Genomic DNA, 20,487 nt, shown 5'->3' on the forward strand with positions numbered 1-20,487 from the left:
TAACACCAGTGGTGCTATTAGCAAGAACATGTACTCCTGTACTTATCAAATTCACAGTAAGATCATAATATCTCCTGAGCTTTAGTGCACACCATCGGTCCTTCTGTTTACTTAGCACAACTCAGTTTTTATTCCTCTTGGATTAAAACATCATATTGTGCTGTTTTTCAGTTGATTTTGGACTTTCTTTTTCTGATACTACTCTGGGACTTACCCACTTCCTTACCTCCATTGCTTCGGCTTGTTGACCAATTATACGCATGCGCAATGACGTAATTCTGGTCACATTATGCATTGAAAAATACATACAAAAAGGCTATAGTTATGTACAAATTAAGGACAAACAAAGCTCAGAACACAAAAATGATAAATCCCACATGAGCAGGATGCCATAATGCATCATAAAATCATAGCTTCTCAGTGAGCACTGTTAAAACCTACATATAGATGAATGACCATAGAGAGCATTTATCAGAGAAGCATTAGAAGCCCACAATAACTGAGGGGGAATTGCAGAGATTCACACCCATAAGTCATGCACTCCATAAATGCAGACTGTATGGAAGAGGGGCAAGAAGGAGATGATTGATAAAGCAGAGCTAGAAGACATACCACTTGCAGTTTGCCAAAAGCCATATAGGGGACATTGAGAATTAATACTTGCTGCTACCCTATACACATAAATCCCATGGAGTACACATCTGTGGCAAAATCATTTCTCTTGTCACGCTTTTCCATGACAGGGAAAGGAAAACTGGTCATAGTTGATGAGATCCTGAATGGGGCAAAATGCAGGGCAGCCCGGCAAGAAAACCTGTTTGAGGCTGAGGATTCTTAAGAGTGGGCGAGAGCTTCCATTAGGAGAATCACTCAGACTGAGTCAAGACCAGGTTTGGAAAGACTTTGGACAACCAATCTCTAGATGTGCCACATTTCAAGCCGTTATTTCAGAAAATATGGTGGAAAGTTTTGTCTCAAGGCTGCTTAAAACGTATGAATGGCTTTCCAGGCTTTTTATACCATGTTTTACCAGGCATTGATGTGCAGTGCCACTATTAAAACAACATACTGTTGACTCAGTTAATATTTTATGCTGAATAATTGATACTTAAAGGCAAATTTGCACCTCAGTGAAAGCTACCTCAGTGGACAATGCTTCAGGATCGTGGCCAACAGATAACGATCCTAAAGGTGATAGAGATATCCAATCACAGAATCAATAATGAGATACAGAGGGAGCGACTGTGAGAGGATGGGTCAGTGTTGATTCCTCCGAAAAGAAACAAATAAAAGGATACATCTATTCTTTGCTGACTTTTATCCCTGCACAAAAAATTGACATGGCAGCAAATGTGTATTTTTAGATGGCCTTTTTATGTAGAGCCTCGGCCGTGCAAGTTACATCCAACCAAAGATTTGAGTTTAAGAGTGAAAGTGGCAATTGTCTGTTAGTCGTGCCAGCTTGTTTTGGACAGGCATAAATTGGCAGGTAGCATAGAAACACAGTGATGAGTATTGATGATGGAGATAAAGCTCGAGGGCCCTGGTTCACAGACTGTATTTCTTTGCGTGTTTTCCCACTCAGTGATTGCACTGCAACACAGCGTAGCCAAACATACCGGACTGCAGTGCTGTGTTTTACAGTGGCTGTGTGGGTGTGTGTTTTAAAGAGTCAGGAGAGGAGGGAGTAAACTTTAATAGCACACCTCAGATAATGTGTGAATCCAAGCTGGACTGCATGAATACTGTTTTTTTTAATGATTACTAAGGTTAAATCTGATTGTTGATGCTTATGCAAAACCAGACAGGAAAGGGACCCAATTGATGTTAGATGTTTCAATTGGTGAGGGTGTTGTCTTCTTAAAGGTATAGCAGACAATCTTTTATTTCCAGGTGGATTCTCTAAATAAGTTGTCCGCCTAATCGTCAGTCATTCTGGTGATATTTTTACGCAAAGATGTCATATGTGCTCGTCCTGATAGCTATCTTTTTCTGCACATGCGCACTCTCAGCCGGATATGTGTTGTGAGCTACGATTTCCGACAGTCAATGAAGCTCACCTTTCTCACTGCGGTTCTTTGAAAATGGCTGAGGGTCGTAAGCAAAAAAGTGTCTATGAAGCGTATGAGAAGAAAACAAAGGCCTTAGAAGAGGCAGATATATCCCAGAATGCTTTGCGCTGAGAGCTCTCCTCGCAAAGCACTATGGGATTTGCTGTCAGAGCGGCCTGCTATTGCCATAGGCTGTCGCTACCTCACAGTGGTGACTAATCACAAAGATGGGGCAGGCACCGTGCAGTGGAGGAGGCGTTACATGACCAACGCAGAGCAAAATAATAATAACCAAAGCAATTTTATTTTCTTGGATCTAAACTTTCCTGAATAAAAGCCATTTTTTTGGGGTGGGACTCTTTGAGAAGTGAGGTTATTTGGTGATTAATTATGACAGAACGTTTTCTTGCAGTGTTCACTTCCACTCATCTCACCATTAGCCTGATGTATTGAGCATATATGGATTAGAGCAAATCTGAAGAAAAATTACTAATTAATCAATTTAATGTGTTGAAGATGGGCTGACCATACCATGAACCATAGCACCCCGCAGTTTTCAGAGAGACTTAAACTGACAACCAGTTGATTTAGATAGGGCTGCAAAATGCTATATTGTTCAACACCTAAAATAAATCTATGATAAAGAATGTCATAATTCTTTTATAATTACCTGTATTTGAGTACAGGTAATTATAAATGTATTATAACCACCTTTATTTAAATCTATAAATACAGATGGTTATAATTCATTTACAACCACCTGTATTTATGATAATAAAGTTTAAAGCTCTTGTCTAAGTTCACTAAACTCCTTCCTTTCCCCTTGTGATTTACCAGGACTACACCTTGACCATGTACTTTCAACAAGCATGGCGGGACAAGCGACTCTCGTACTCAGAGATCGCCTACAACCTGACGCTGGACAACCGGGTGGCCGACCAGCTGTGGGTCCCTGACACCTACTTCCTTAATGACAAGAAGTCTTTCGTACATGGCGTCACGGTTAAGAACAGGATGATCCGTCTCCACCCTGATGGGACCGTGCTTTATGGACTCCGGTGAGTTAGTTACCAGTTGTTTTTAAACTCCCTCTGACTCCCTGTGAGAAAATATTTTGTACATAGAAATTTGAAGCAAAAAAAATGGAATCAAGAAATTAATCTTTGGAAAACCTGTTCATCGAAAAAAAGGTTTGAGAGTATCTTTGTTGATTCATTTTTTTTTTTTTTTCAAATTATTTGTTTTTCAAATTCTTTATTCACATGTTTTCCAGCATTTTTAAAATTGGTTTTATTTTTTTTTTTACAAACTGCATTATTTTTTAAATAGATTTTTACAGATTATATTCTCTTCACTTCAAGCCTAATACAAACGCTTTGTCTTAATGCACACATGGACCAATAAACATGTTGCTAACATTCATGCAGACCAATAGAAATGCATGTGCTCCTCACTCCAGAGAATAACCCTCCCCCAGAATTGAAGGAAATGTGATCAATAAAACACAATTGGAAAAGAATACCATGTACAATAGAATGGAATAGAATAGAAAATCCCTTTATTGTCCAACAATAGGGAAATTCTGGTGTTTACTGCAGCAAAAATATAGAAAAAATGGTCACACAAATATGGACCTTAGAAAAATGTATAAGAATAACATAATAGCGAAGAATTAAAAGATAAATAAGCAATAAACAAGCAGAGGCAAACAATTTAGTCTTCGGTCTATGTTCCTAACCTTACCTATGGTCTTGAAATCTGGATCATGACTGATAGAGCGAGATCCTGGAAACAAGCAGCAAAAATGAGCTGTCGCTGGGCACTCCCTTAGATAAAGGGTAAGGAACTTGATCATTTAGGAGGAACTTGGAGTAGAGCCACTTCTCTTCCACATCGTGAGGAGTCAGCTTGAGGTGGCTCAGACGGTAAAGTGACCAGTGAATGATTTTAGTTCCTCCAGCCTCTATGCTATTTTATATTCACAGTAAGAATATTAAATTCAAAGCAGCTTGAGGAACTCTTTCTATCTAGGTTATAAATTGAACCTGAAAACACTTTCTGACTTAAACTTTAGAAAATTTTACTTCAGAGTCAAAGCAGAACAACAGTAACCTGACTCCGTCAGATGGATTTGCTCCTCATATCCGTCTGGAAACCTTCCGTTGAAGTAATTTTGGGAAGGGGCGAAAATACTGGTTAGCAGATTGGCCTATGTTGGTGATAGACGGGCCAAATACACCAATCAGATCAACGAAGCATATGACGTACTAACAGAGCGACGACAAAAACCCAACCACAAGCCAGGCACAAGCCAATTGATAGATCAAACTCTTGCCGAAACCAGTCGGGAGAAGAGCAAAAACATCTTTTCCTCTGAGAAGAGCCTCCAGAGCAGTGTTTTGCTCTTCTTTCAGTGAAGAAATACTCTGTAATTCCGATAAAACTTGCTCGATAGCTACGCTAACGCTAGTTTCATCGGCTGAAGCCGCCATGTTCTTTAGACTGAACTGTCGCGCTTCTCGTTGCGTCACACCTCAACCCGCCTCAAAGCCAACGCTGATTGGACGTTCGTTTGGTGAACGGCTCCAAATTTTCTTTAACAGAAAGTAGCCAGACTGATCTGCGAGTGAAACCTTGAAAGCTCGGGAGATCAGGATGGTCTCACGAGGCTAGAACAACAGGGCAAAGAGCTTGGAATCCTGAGGTTCTGGGACCCTTAATTCCACACTGCTCCCCGGGCGTCGCACAATGGCAGCCCACTGCTCCCCAAGGGGATGGGTTAAATGCAGAGAAGTAATTTCCCTCTGGGATTATTAAAATATATATATATAAAAATAAAAAATAAAAATATTGGGAATTTAATCACAAATTTCTATCTCTGGTGTATAAGATTATGTGGAATCCCCATAATATGGGGCATTTGGTCTGTTTGGAATATTTTTGTCTTTTTAATTAAGAAAAGAAAAAACAACCCTGCAATATGACTACTTCAGCCCATTTTATAAGTGTCCAGCGTTAACAATATGTCAAACCTGTAGTCCCAGGCAGGGAGATAGTATGGCAGAGCATCACAACTTAGATAAGATAATATTTAATAAACATTTCACAAGTGAAAGTGAATCATTAATTTTTTTATATCTTTTATTTCCTCCTGGGCGACGTTATGGTATGCATTTTAAAGGATGTGTATTTATTAAGTTCTTTCTGTGTTGCATTCTGAGTTTGATGTCTCCTAATGACGATATTTGATCCTAACATGTGGCATTATGCATTTGATCACAACTTTGATTAGTTAAGAATCCTGTTTAGGAAATACAAGAAGCTATCCTGTAAAAGAAAGCTGCCAGTGCTTGTAGATAAGTTTTGATTTTGATTTATGATAATCTTTGAAGGTGAAACTGTCAGACTTTAAATATACATTTAAACAACTCTAGCATCACAATTTTTCCTTCTGTTTTCCATTCATGAATGAATTTGTTCAGTTAAAACAGCAGTGGTATTATACGTGCTAAAATATTTCAGTGTTGTTTTTCTTATCTAATTTTTCTAGTGATTGTTGTGTCATCCCTCTTGTTTATGTCCTGTTGATCAAAAAATAGTTTGCAAAGCAATCATGGTTTGCGTGTTTATTAACAAAGCCTCGGCAGGTACATTGGTTTGCAGACTTTTATATTGATCAACATCGATTTCAATAATTGATTAGTTGTGATTCATGATGAGCGTGAGCATGATTGTGTGCAGTGGTTGGACCCGCCCGCACAATTTCTCTTTATTGGTGCTGGATGCTGGACTTTGATGCCTATGCGGAGGCTCTAATCCATAATTGATCATTTGCAATCAATAATGTAGCAGTTCAAGACAAACACACAGTGTTTATTTGTAGCAAATGCCTGCACAGCCAAAAACAACCCATCCATCAGTATGCCGCTGTCTTCTCTGATCTGTCACCAGCTTTATGCATGTATGTGTGTCTTAGAAGTTATTGTTGCTAATTCAGGATCGCACCCTTCACTCATTCTCTTTTAGACTCGGAGGCTTTTCTCATGCAAAAGATTGCTTAAAAAATTTAAGCATCTGCACTGCAGCAGATTATTCTTTGCTAGATTTGTTCTAGCAATTGAAAAATGCAATTTATAACACTCTTCCTCAGTTATGTAATCCTAGCACGTAGTTCTGCATATCTACTGAAATGTGGTGTAGCCTCTGAGAGTTGTAAATGCTTTGTGAAACAGAAGGACATTTGTGCTGCAGAGAGATGTGGTTGCTACCTCTGATTCCTTGTCCTCATCGTTGCCTCTTCATGTCCAATTTGTAGGTTTGGTCCAGGTGTTATGTTGCAAGACCAGACAGTCAGTCTGCATCCTCTAAATATATGAAGTCAGAATTCTGTCAACAGTGTCTCGTTCGAGCAGTTTTATTTAAAATACATGCATTTAAACTAGTCTCCATGCACATTTTGAACGTTTAATGTGTGCAGATTTAATACCACAAGGCCCCCAACATGTCAAAAGCATGAGTGCATCCTCCTTCTCTGCACTCTCTCACTTTTTTGTATTTTGCCTTTAGATGCTTTCATGTCAACCTTTGTCACTTTGAAGGTGAAACCAACCCAAATAAGTCATCTGCCTGTGATTGGCTACTTTTCAGGAAATACCTCCAATGTTTTCTTCATAAAAAAAAAAAGATGCTTGTATGAGTATTTATTATACGTTTGCACTATTTTTACAATACCGATTTCCTATGAACCCCATAACTCAATCCTGAAGAGACAGCCACCTGATAGTAATAACAGGGCTAAAAAGTAAATATGCCTTACAAAAAAAAAATAAAAAATCAATATCCTTTTGTAATATCTTCTTCTTTGGCCCCAACCCCTACTTTAACCCATTGTTAAAAAACACAACCTTTTAAAAATTTCTTGGGTTTGCATACCTATGACGCTTAGATATTTGCAGCGTAGCTTACAACTCACTCAACTAGAGCTAAAGGCCCCCACTTACTTGGGCGAACTTTATAACCTTGTGAGACCATCCTGATCTCGCGAGCTTTCAAGGTTTCACTCGCAGATCAGTCTGGAGACTCTCCGTTAAAGAAAATTTGGAGCAGTTCACCAAACGAACGTCCAATCGGCGTTGGCTTTGAGGCGGGTTGAGGTGTGACGCAACGAGAAGCGCGACAGTTCAGTCTAAACAACACGGCGGCTTCAGCCGATGAAACTAGCGTTAGCGGGGCTATCGAGCAAGTTTTATCGGAATTACAGAGTATTTCTTCACTGAAAGAAGAGCAAAACACTGCTTTGGAGGCTTTTCTCAGAGGAAAAGATGTTTTTTCTCTTCTCCCGTCTGGTTTCGGCAAGAGTTTGATCTATCAATTGGCTTGTGCCTGGCTTGTGGTTGTGTTTTTGTCGTCGCTCTGTTAGTACGTCATATGCTTCGTTGATCTGATTGGTTTATTTGGCCCGTCTATCACCAACATAGGCCAATCAGCTAACCAGTATTTTCGCCCCTTCCCAAAATTACTTCAACAGAAGGTTTCCAGATGGATATGTGTAGCAAATCCATCTGGCGGAGTCAGGTTACAAACTTTAGGCATACAAGGAGCTGTGCAGAGTCCGCACTCACTGTCTGCGGATGGTTGAGACTTCGTACTCGAGAGTTTCAATTTCTGTCTTTTAGCTTTAAAAAATCAAAAGAAAAGAAGGTGGTACATTAGGTCATTTAACCAGACCAGGAATGAAGAAGGGAAATATATAATTATATTCTTGTGAAGGTTCTCAGTCATCCAGGTCATAGTTATTCAAAAAAAGGAAATTAAAAACAACCCACTGGATTTGTTTGAAGTTTGAAGATGTTTCGCTTCCCATCCAGGAAGCTTTTTCAATTCAAAATGTCAGGAATAGAGTTGAATTTGAGGTTTTATACAGTAGCCCAACAAACCCTTGTTTTTGTTTTCAAAAAATGCAAATTAGAACGGACGAAGGGGTCCACCCCTTTGGAATGGGGGTCGTTTGGCTTCTTTGGTTAGCCTGCAATGCCCATACTCATCTAAGTGTCTGAAAGAGGGGGTCGTTAAAGGGAATTTTTGGCCTGGCTGAAAAGACGAGGTCTTCCACTCTTCTGTACAGGGGGTGGGGCTGCAATGGTGACGGGAAGGGAAGAACTAAATTGCTGCATTGTAGGTTTTTAAAAGCTGGAATATAAGTATATGTTTCATCATTGACATTTTTGTTTTCTAAAATCTGTCGCAAGACGCTCTTCTAATTTTGAATCCATTTTGACAACAAAATGGTACCGATTCTCAGCCTATCTGCTTGGTGTCAAATACAGAATGGTTCGATGTGACCACTGTTTCTCGTTTGTAAGTTTATTGTGTGACTCAACGTAAGCAGTTGTAAAATCTTTGCCCTGACCAGTTCAGTGGACGTCTGCTTCGAGTCTGCCTCAGGATTGTTGTCCGGGGAGTGATGTACGCCCATGTATGTGAGCGCCTTCAGTGCGACAGATAGAAAGAAAAAGAATGATCTCTTCAAGCTAAGTTGCAAACATGGATCCCTGCATATGCAAAAAAGCAATATAGAACTTTTTTAGGTTTCAAATGACAGATGAATACTGTTTTACTATGTGTTTTTTTGTGAGTTTTCTTTGTTAATAGAATCCTTGCAATTGGCAAAAATGGTTTATTTGAAATATTTTAATTTCTTTGAAGTTTTGCACACTTTGTCATGTAACAACTGAAGATATTCAAAGTTATTGGGACTAATAGTCCTTACTTATATGTTAACCGATTAAGCCTGATCCTCTGGTTAAGTGAACATATGGAATGAAAAGTACGTTGAGTTTTTAATTTCTGAAGTCTTTTACATATCAAAATCTGGGTTAATTTCACCCAGTCACAATTTGATTAATTCATTTTCAGAAATTAAATTCCATTGAAGTCGCACAAATTTCAATGGATTTTGAAGCTAATAATTTTATAAATTAAATAAAATATAACAAAATATTAAAATCTTAATTTTCCCCTGCAGGATTAAAAAAAAATATATATATACAAAGCTTTCATAAAAGTGCAGAGAAAGCCATATTCTTTTGTAACTTATGCAGAATGTAGATTTTTTTTTTTTCATTATGGGAAAATGATATCTAAATAAATAAAGACTTTAAAAAAACCTGTTGGTAGCATGTTGTGTTAACTGCAATGAAAAAGGCAACTTTAATTTATCTTATAGCAAAGTTTTAAGTGTATTTAAGGAGAATGACCTCAATAAAGAGACCTCTACAATGTCATTGTTATCTCATAATAGTTAATCCATGTTCAGCTTGATAACTGTATAATTATATCAAGGGAAATCATGTAGAGTAAAATGATGACTATACTGAGCTGCACTGCATGCAGAAGCTAATGCTTACAGATATATTTGCCTCTGTTGCAGTTTATGAGTCATTATGAAGTCTGTATCTGCAAAGTTCATAAACTTTATTAAGGTGCGACATTACATTCCTGCAAAAGACTTATTATAGAGCAGGTATACACCATAGCTGGTGTAAAATCCATTCTCCCCAATTTGTAAATCTTTAGTAAAGATGTCATGCTGTGAATGCTTACTAAACCCTGGCATAATAAGAGGCAAAAGTATTGTTATTGCCCTCAAAGGCGAAGGTGGATTTGTGCTGAACCAACTGAACTAATTGTTACACCCCACCTGGGGAACACAAGTAGATTAGACGGTTGTTAGTTAGCAGGAGGCATTGGATATTGGATGTGTGTGTGCAGGAGCTATGCATGTCTGCGGGTGGGTGTCTGGGAGTGGGCGAGTGTTATTTTTGGGGAGCGTGCGGAGGAGGAAGGGTGAAGGTGTTGTTTACTTCATATTCTCTGGATATGTAGTGCATCCCAATCCTGCCAAATCCTGGTCTTCAATTACCGGGAGGAGCAGAAAATTACAACCACGCTCCCAACTGTCACTTTAGAGCTCGGTTCGAGTCTCAGGGAGAGGCAGGCTGATCTAATTACCCAGTCCCTGAAAAGGCTAAGCCAATAACACAGATACCGCCCAGCCTGCGAGAAGACACACACTCACAAGCATGCATCAAAAAAAACACAAACTCCTCTTAGCGTTTTTATTTAATACCAGGAGGGAGACGGAGGAATGTAACTGCACAAGGCTTCAGATTTACACAGACAAGAGGGATGAGTGGAAATAAAGAGAGAGGGCTGAAGAGAAAGACAGAGACATGAAGGTCAGACTTCATTCAAGATGAAGAAATTTATTAGGATTCTCCTTCTTCCCCTCTCTCCCATCTCTGTGAATATTATTGCTTTTTTTATGAGTGGATGGTTCCTTGCAGGTTTGCAACTCTGCAGCTTACGGGATCTCATCTCACGGCCAGGAAACAAGAACCCCCTCTTTCGTTTGAGGTCACCATTAGGTTCACCTTCAAAATTATCAGTCTCTCTTTTAATATATATCTTTTATTTATCTTAAAATAAGAATCAAACAAAGCCAAATATAATTTCTTACAATAAAACATGCTTTTATTTAGAAAAACCTTGCAAACCTTACCTCAGACAAGAATGGTTGTCCAGCATGCATCACTTCAACCTCAACATGGGCTCCTGATCCAAAATGGAGGAAACCTCTCTGTCCCAATTCAACCTTTCTGCACATATTATTTTATTCCACTTCTTTGGTTGCAAAAAGGTCAGTTTAGTTAAGGCTGCACAGGTTTGCACCCTACAAAAATTTTGCTCCCTCGAAATGAGATTCTGTCTGGGAATTCATGGTAGTTGTGTTGTGTCCGTAAACAAGGTCATTTGGAATAAAGGTGCACAGGCTGCCTTAGGCGGGGTCCACACATGCAAGCGCACACACACATGCATGCACACTGAGAAAAAAAGGGCTTGGACGGAAACGTTAGAGGACATGCACAAAGAAAAAAATAAAACAGCCATTTTTAGAACTCTGTGCCCTATGAGCTCCGACGCAGAGCAAATGTAGCGTGTTTGAACTGCGTGATCCGTGAGAACAAGGCCTCTCCTCTCCGCCGGCAGGTCGGGATGAGAGGGAAAGGCACCGGCCCTGATGTTGACGAAGAGCAAACGAGCCTGCGCTTCATGATCAGCGTAGACTTTTTTTTTTTTTTGCTGCAGTGGAGATGACAAACAGGAGGAGGAGGAGGAGAAGCAAAGGCAGCGAGGGAATCCTGCAGAGAAACCCTCTCCTGCTTCTTCTCCTCGCTCGTTATCAGTGTTTCATTATTTGTTAGCATGTTTGGAGGCTCCAGTTCGGCCATTAGAGGCAGAAGTAGCCTTAGACGAAAAGGCTTCGAGACCAGCGCTGATGATGTAGGTGGGCTATAAATAGGCCGTTATTTTTACCCCTGCCACTTTGGCCTCATTTCTGTTTCTCCCCGGTGTTTTCCCTGTGAAGATTCTCATAGTGGTAGTGATGGTTAACATGGTAACTAATCAATGTGTTCCTAGTTTTCACCATATTAAGGTATAGCCCATAAAGACGAAAAAACCAGGACAGAAATTGGAGTCCTGTTAATCCCCCAGTGCACCATATAGCCCTGCTAACTGGCTCTTATGTAAGAGTGCAGAGAGCAGGAAAAAAGGAAGAATGACAGAGAGTCCAAGAGTATAAGAGAAAGACTGTTAGTTTGATTTTCCCCAAGACTAAAATGCCAAACTCGTAGGGCTTGGCCCTTTGGAGTTTTTAAATATTGCGGTACCCTAAACTTTGCACACCTCCAAACTGACGTTTTCCATTTTATAAAATTTCAGCATTGAAGAATTTGATACACACCTATGCTCAAGTACAAGTACTGTGCAACTTCTCTATAATCTAGGTCATGGCAACCACAACCATTACCCTGAGGCAACTTCATTTTTGCTCAGTTTTTCTAAAAACCTTTTTATGCCTATCCAGGAGTCTTTGCCATCTCTGACGGCTCACATGAGAGCAATCTGCAGAGCTGATGTTTTGGAACAGGAGAGACAACAGATCTGGCAAAAGTCTGTTGAACTCTTTGGAGGACACACCTCCAAAAGACCACAATGCTCAGATCTTGATGGTTTGTAAGAGTGGTTCAGGAAGCCATTTCTAATAGAATTAGAGTTCCAGCTCCAGGTCATACATAGCTGTGTCCTGGAACTTATTCCAAAGACATCATACAATCAGTCTTATCACGATTCAAATAACCAAACTCAAAAATCACACAAAACAACAGACTCCTACAACCAAGGAGAGCACCTGTTGGGTCATAGACTCGCAACTGACTTGGAATGTGCTCAGGGGAATCCTCCAGGTGCCTAAAAACATCAATGCTCTTTCTACAGATTTCTAGTGCGAGGTGACAGAATAAACTCCCGGATAGGCGTCGAAACGTTCCAGAAAACCTGTATGAAGACTCCAATTGAAGCCCTGTTTGTTTTCATCTGTAATGATGCTAACATTATCTCCTGAGCTAAACCTAGACATAAGAAAAAGGCAAGATTACATTGGGTCCCTTTGGTAGATATCTTTGGCCTGTTGGCTACAGCAATAAACAATCAACAAAAACAATAAACACTAATTAATTAAACATCAACTGCAACTTCGACCAGAGCACAGTGCAGGCTTTTCCACGGCATGTGTCTCAATGCTAAGTGAAAGCTGAATTTAAACCAAGTTCAAGGCATTTAAATGCAGTTGTTTTACATCACAGACTATACAAACACATGAGAGTTTGGTCTTAAAGATAACATTGAGAAAATAATAAGCAACAGATCAACAAAAAATACTGTCCATAGCCTTTGATAAATGTTCAGTACATACACTAAATCTAAAACTTTTGAGACCTGACCTCTCTAAATGGCTTACTGAGATAATCAATCAATGAAGGGTATTCAAATAGTTTAGTAGTTTATCAAAATTTAACACCATTCTTCTTAAAAATTACCTGTTTTTGCTCAACTGTGAGTTGAGAGAGTGATATTTTTAGTAAGAGTATGAGCAAATTTTCAAAGCAATCAATATCGAGGAAGGAGCTTTAGTAAAAGCTACTCCTACTGGGGTGAACTGTAAGTTTACTATCCAGGGTAGCAAAGGAGTTCCAGATAGCTGTATTTAATCTAGACAGCCTTCACCCTGTTGTTACATGACATGCAAATAGATGAGGCTGGTCAAGTTGGGACTACAGCCATCTGGGAAATTAACTACAAAAAAAAAAATAATTACAATTATGTTGTAAACGCTTGCAGCTCTCCACCCAAAAAAAAAAAAAACATATGAAGGTTTTTACAATAGCCTCTTTTACGCATAGTAAAGAATATTATATTTTTATTTAACTCCATAAAGTGGGCTGTGCCTAAGCCTCCTGTCACACAAAGGATTTTGGGCAACCAAATTGCTCCTGGCGGTGGTTAGGAGCGTTAGGAGGTCCTGGCGCTAAATGAACTGCTGCTAGGAAGCATCCTGTTTCCCCTTTGTGGCTCCTTCCTTACTGCCAGCACTATTACAGTAATTATGCTGACCACTGATGTGTTACTGCTATGCCTTAACTGTCCTTACTGGTTTATTTGGATCATTCCTTCGCTTTGTTTTCTCTGTCATATTAGTTCTGATTTCTCTGATCATCTATGCTTTGCTGATGAGGTTCTGATATAGCAGGACTCTTGCAGATGCTATAAGAAGTGATTTTTAAAGTATCTTAGGCTAACTTCAAACTGAGGAAACTACTCTTTTTTTTACACTTGTCTTTTTTTTTATTTTATAATTTTGGTCCTGTTTGCTGCATAAAGTGCATAAATAAAGTTGGTATGGTATGGTACTCTTAAGAAACAGCTCTATCAAGACCATTTTTTTTCTTGCTAAACAGAAACCAAGTGTTATCTTTGCCTGAGTATATTTTTCCCCAGTTTAAGTACATTTTTTTATTCATCTATGGTGTTTTTAATTAAATACTAAAATAAATAAAGTTTTTCAGCAATGCCTTTTTTCCTTCTCCTCTACAGATATTCTCAGGTAAAACTGTAAAAGTCAATGTTGAGTTCAAAATAAAATTCAAAGGCACTTTAAAAAAGTATAGTTTTAAATTAAACCTACATCTAAAGGATTCTGTATTTCAAATTTAAATAAACAACACTGTTCTTTTTTTTAAAGATGTTTAATTTTGAATGTCTAAGTCATCCCTTTTTATGCAGAATAAAATTAATGAAATTATATTTCTACATAGACAGAGGGGCAGTATAATTCATCTACAGAAGACATCCTGACATCAGAAACGTTTTGTAAATTGTATTTAAAGCAAATGCAATCTTCTCTAATGGAACCTTTTTTTCTATAACCAGCCTTTTATAAAATGAAAAATTATTCCTTAAATTTTACGTGCATTGTATTGATGCATTTTCTTAAGTAGGTCAAACAAAACTGAATAAAAATGCGTAAACTTTTCTCATTGGTTTTTCTTGTTATGGATAATGCAGCACCATGACATCACGGTCTTGCAAATCATATTTTATCAAGCGAGTCCCTGCAAGAGAAAAGCGGGTTTAGAGTCTAGGCAATAGATGGATGAATGGAGTACTTTATTTATATGTGCTTCATGACAGAAAACTATTTACTCAAGATAGTCTTACCTTTTGTCATTTAAAGAAAATCTGTATTTTGAGCTGCATGATATTTGTATTCTGGAAATGGTCGTATATCCATATCAAAAGGGATAAATATTACAAGTTAGGCAACTTTTAGATATTTATTAAGACAATATTGTTAAGTTTCAGGATATTCATATAGTGTATATACCCTGTTTTGCACCATTTGGATTGTTGGTAGACCTGCACTCTACATAAAACCTGTATTTTTGATGCAGTTATGACTGGTTAGACTCTGGACATTTGCTGCATGTCTTCCCCCTCTCCAGTTCTGCCCTTCTCCCGTTCAAGCGACTGATAAAGGCCACTAGCAGCGCTAAATCTTTTTTTTCTGTTTTTTTTTATAAATGAACCCCCTCTCACTGTAATCTCTCAAAACATTGACTTGTAATTGATCCATTTTTCTTTCCCGCTCCTTTTTCTCTCATACATGAAGTGAGCTAATTAAGAGACCCTCTATGAGACTGCAAACCTACTTTAACAATGCCCATTTCAATTCATCCACATGGAATGGAAACTGCTCCTTCAGGCTGGAAGTATTATTGCTGGTTGAGCGATGCTATCATGTTTTATATCCATCTGTTAGTGGGTGACGTTGTTTATGTCCGAGTGTGTTGGTTTGCCTTACCAGTCTTAGCGGGCTGCGCTATATTTAGTTCCTGTAGTTAAACTGTGTGTCCGGTCTTTCAGACATCCTCCGGGGCTTGGCACAGCCAGATGCCAGCCCATCGTGGCTCTGGCCATCTTCATGCTTTATAAGAAGCGCTTCACTCCAAGCAAACCTGTCGGATGTGGCGGCTCTCAAGTATGGGCTGCTTGACCATTGAGTGAACCCTGCTTTGTTTTCATTTTTTTATGAAGGATAGTAAAGCCCATATGGTTGCCCCTCTCAATACTAAATGCATCTTTTATAGGGTATTTAATTGAACAAGAGGAGCCCTTAGAGATTAGAATGAAAGGTAGACCTTACCTTCTAGTAAACTGTGAAAACAATATACACACTACACCATAGATTTGCTGATATATATTTACCTAAATCTTTGCATTAATATTTGGGGCACAAAAAACACTGACAAGAAGAACACAGACAACACAAACTAACAACAAAAACAGTTGTTGCATGCGGAAATTATGATGATGTAGTGTGAAGAACATTCAGACTAAAAGCATGTTTGAGGACTGAATCCTTTAGCCTATTCTATGCTTTAAGGAAAGCCAAACAGTTGTGATATGTTTCTTCTAGCTGGACTTCATGTTTTAGGTATATATGAATTATGAATGAAAGCAAAATTACTTAGACTTAAAAAACTTAATTGTGATTTAGTTTACACAGTGTTTCACAAAATGAAATTTTGTTTATACAGCTGACAGCTGACAATAATGTTGCACATTTTATGGTGGTAAGGTATCAAGAGGTGTGCATGAGATCCTGGTGGGGGATAATCCATAATGGGGTAGTTGACACTTCACCCATTCAGTAATTAGTTCTTTTGCAGTTTTGGTTATTAAATATTTGACATGTTGATTATCTTTTCACAAGCTTCACAAAATTATTTGTCAGAATTTTGGCCCATTCCTCTTAATACAACTGATTGAACTCGGGGGTGGGGGGGTGGGGGCTTGTTTGCTGCCTTGTCCACAGTGAAATTTTTGGTTTTATCAGGGGGATATTGTTTCATATATCATAAGAATTAACAAGAGTCTCATAGAAAATAGATTGTTTGCAAATAATAACTGTGTACAAAGCTATATTTCAAGTCATTTTGGAAAACTCACATGATAATGTATTATTAAGATTTCCTAATAAATATGATTAATTAACTTAGGTGCACGTTTAAAATACCTGATTATGAAATAGCTAATTTATAGAAGTGAAGTGAATGTAGGAAGGATTAAACTTGATTACGGGGAAATAAAATGGGGCTAACAAAATATTGCTATTAGCCATGATTTGACTCATGGCTAACAAAATTTTGCTATTGCCACGAACAGGAATAAGAATGAAAATGGATGCATGAATCTTATTAAATCTTTTAAATAGCTTTTCACATGTGTGTAACAATATTTATTTTAAAATACTTAGCTTGAAAGTTGGTAGTATGTCTTTATTTATTTTTAAAGTTGTGTTGTGCCTTACAGCTTACAAACAAGCTAGCTATCAACTAGCTTCATCAAAAGCTTTTTCCTGATGTCAGTTAGCCGTCAGGAGAAGCAGACTGTGTATTTAATTTAACTGAATAATAAATGTCCAGCACATAAAGTTTTGATCATAGAGGGTTAAACACCGGTGCTTAAACAACCTATACTGTTTCATGCTCTGGTGAGCTGTTTCTACACACCACACACAAATAGCATTCCAGCTGGAGCAGCTAGCAGGGCCATTAAAATCTATTGCTATGATTGTAAAATCTATTATGAGCGATGCTAACCGCAAATCATTCCAGCAGCAGATGTTTTTTTCACTAAAGAAAGAAAATAAAATGAATTTGCAAAATACCAAATGATGTTAATGTTGACAACAGAATCTATATGATTGAGGACTTAAAAACTAAATTAGTCCTAAAAGAGATTTGGTAACAGTGAATATATTACATTGGACAAACGAAATGAGAATGGATATGTTATAATCTCAGAGCATGCCTTAAAGCAGGACCCACAAAATCTTTATCTCTTTGAATCTCATCAATTAATAGTATATGGTTTGCTCACCTTTGAGAATGTGATTGTGAACACTTAAAATCCACTTTGATTTTGGAAATCGGTCCTATATCAGCCAGAATACAAATATCTAAAATCTCCAACATAATCAAGATTAAAGATATTATCATCTTTAGTTTAAAGTATATGTAACCCATTTGATAGTAATAAATTGTTAAGTTGTTCTCAAACCTAATATTCTTGACAAATCTTTGGTTGAGTAATATCACTTGATCAAGCCTTTTTTAATATGCCACTCTGCAAAATAAGTCAAACATTTATGTAGGATTTGAGCTGATATCGTATTCGAAGCAATTTGGTATTAGTCAACAAACAAAGCTGCAATATGAGAATAAAAGAGTTGTATAGGGAAAGGTAAAAAGTTGCATAAGGAGAGTGAAGCGCTCCCTGAGGTCCTGATGTCCCAGAGCTTAAATCATCTCAAACTGGTTTCTTGAACATGTTAACATATTCTCTGTACTGCAGTGGCCTATATGTTCACCAGATGTTGATTCCAACAGAGCATCATCATGGATGTGAGCAGACACATATACAGCAACACAATGATCCTGAAATTTTCATCTCATAGCTATGAAAACTGCCTCAGAGCTCCTGTGCTTGGCTTTGTTTCTCCCTAGGATAAGGCCACTAAGGGAGCAACTACTGCTTTACCTATTTTCTCATTTCTCATTTTCTTCACGGCAGATTATACTGAGCTTGAGGTTTCTTCTTGTTAAGAGTAGTTTTCCGACTGTGCATTGTCTCTATATATGTAGGAGGAGTGAATTCTGCCAAGTCTGACTTCATGCAACCTGCTGGCTTTCCTTAGACAGAAAACCTTTAAACCAAGAATTTGATAGTATTTGGACTGGTTGTACAATGGCAGTGGAGCTGGGTTGGTTGGTGATTTCACCTTCAACTGGCATTGGGTTACCAATGATGCTGTATGTTTGGGAAGATGTGGTGGGGGCAATCGGCCCTAAGGGTGACTGAGCACAGGTGAATTGACCCGTTGTTGGTATATGGGGGTCCTGTGGGGTCCAGGGCTCAATGGTGTCTGCTCAGTCATGCCTGGGTTGGACACTTAGAGTTACAACCTTCCAGTGTGTTGTGTTTTGTGACCGTGTTAAGTGGGGGGTTGACTGAGGGGCTCCTGCTGTGTGAATGTCATCGGCTTCTCAGGGATTTGACTCATGGCAGGTTTGTATCACAGCTATGGCCCTGTAAGGGGCTTCATGCCAGGGTTCATGGGGTGGTCAGTGATTTATGGGGCTTAGGTATCAACTCATTGTGGGTTTGGGAAATACTGGGAAGGCCCTTGTAGTCTATCCTATTTCAGCTTCTCCTTATTTTTACTTCTACCTGTAGATGGAAGTGGGTTTTGTTGTGGGACGGGATCTGGGTCTGAACCAGGGTCATTTAAGTTTGGATCCCGATTTTATCCTGGACTGTTAGGCTTGGCCATCGGGCTTTCTCCATATTACAACAGGGGTAGTGGTATTTGGACCTGGGAGTATAGAGCAGGGGTTTCCAAAGTGGGTGTCAGGAACCCCCCACCCAGAGGGTCACAAGAGAGCAAGCAGTGGGTCAGCAGATGGTTTTTATAATCATTGTGATATAATCCCTGAAGTACATGGGGAACCAAAATATAATGAAAGAAAGTGAATGAAATAAATAGATTCATCATGAAAGGTACAGTTAGCATTTTTCTAATACGTGATTTAAATAATAAATATACAATAAAATGGTCAAATGCACATTTTAATTTCCCTTTAAGTAGTTTAATTAAGTTAAGTGTTTAAATTTAATTTCAAAAACATTGATTAAAAACAAATACATCTATTTAAGTTTACATATACACATAAGGATAGAGTGGAGTAATTATGTGTATTTTTAAATTTCGTCTCCAGTCCGTTGCAATGTTATTTGTGGGATCATAGGGTGAAATGGTTGGGAACTTGGTATAGAATAGATCATGTATGGGGAGTTGGAGTGTGTGAAAGGCGTTCATTCCTCTGTGTTAAAGTCTGTTTGTGAACACTTGAGGGTGGGACTTTATGGATGCAAATGTATGTGCTGGGTTTTCTTTGTCAGGTTTAGTCTTGGTCTGCCCCCTCTCCCTGCAAGCATTAAGAAGGAATTAATCAAACTTTTCTTTCTGTAATTCCACATTTCTGCAGTAATACTTTTTTCATTTTTCTGTTGTAATATTTTTCCCTTAAATGTCATTTTGTCATTAATTTTGTGTATTACAATCATTAGCAGAAATAATGCAACCAAAACAGTCTGTATGTAATTAATCTATGATATGTGATTTATTAGATAAATGAAATACTTTTCAATAAGTGTTTAATTTATTGATTGGCATAATATTCTATTCTTAAAAGTCACATTTCTATTAACTTGGACTGAAGACACAATTTCAACATAAAAATTCTCCTGCTTAGAGGTTATTTTAAACTGTACTTTTATTCTGACAAACAAGGTGAGTTGAAAAAAGCAACAGATAACACTGGAAACCAGAGATATTAGTATAAATAAAATAAAAACCTGTGTGTTTACATGTGATTGTGTGCAGGCATTGGGGACATTAGGTTAGCAAAATAAATAATCTTAATATATACGGTAGGTTCATCTGATTTACTACTATATAAACATGTAAGTAACAGTAATTATAATATTATTTTTTTTCAAATAAAATACATTTTTTTGTGTATTCAAACAGAAAAGATTAAAAATGAAACATTTCAATGAAAAACATTTTGTAATAAAAAAACATCTATCTGCAGTGTGTGAAAGCTCTTCCCTCAGAAAAATCCTCATTAAGGACCTTTTTCCATCTGCATCTTGTGAACTGCCTCATGTGCTGCACAGACTGCTATGATGTGTTGATGTATTCGCCTGATGCTGAAGGTAAAAATAAAACAAGCAGTCTGGAGCCTCTCTTTGATGAATCCCGTGTTTTTATGTCCCCTCGTTGTCCGTAGCATCACCACAACTGCTGCCTGCATGATGGACCTGCGCCGGTACCCTCTGGATGAGCAAAACTGCACTCTGGAGATAGAAAGCTGTAAGTACTGTTCTCCCTGACAACCAGCTCTCACAC

The 20,487-nt window shown here is 38.2% G+C and overlaps 1 protein-coding gene across 2 annotated transcripts in view; it reads left to right on the forward strand.

Moving 5' to 3' along the window:
• gabrb2 (gamma-aminobutyric acid (GABA) A receptor, beta 2) overlaps positions 1-20,487 on the forward strand; it is a 67,029-nt gene that overhangs the window by 26,351 nt on the left and 20,191 nt on the right. For both annotated transcript variants that reach the window (XM_015401028.1, XM_015401035.1), the window contains exons 4-5: positions 2,889-3,109; positions 20,369-20,451. In XM_015401028.1, coding sequence (XP_015256514.1) covers positions 2,889-3,109; positions 20,369-20,451 — 304 coding nt within the window. The remainder of the gene's footprint in view (positions 1-2,888; positions 3,110-20,368; positions 20,452-20,487) is intronic.

This window comes from Cyprinodon variegatus, unplaced genomic scaffold, assembly GCF_000732505.1.
Source record: "Cyprinodon variegatus isolate N-32 unplaced genomic scaffold, C_variegatus-1.0 Scaffold31, whole genome shotgun sequence".
In the NCBI taxonomy this organism is placed as follows: domain Eukaryota; kingdom Metazoa; phylum Chordata; class Actinopteri; order Cyprinodontiformes; family Cyprinodontidae; genus Cyprinodon; species Cyprinodon variegatus.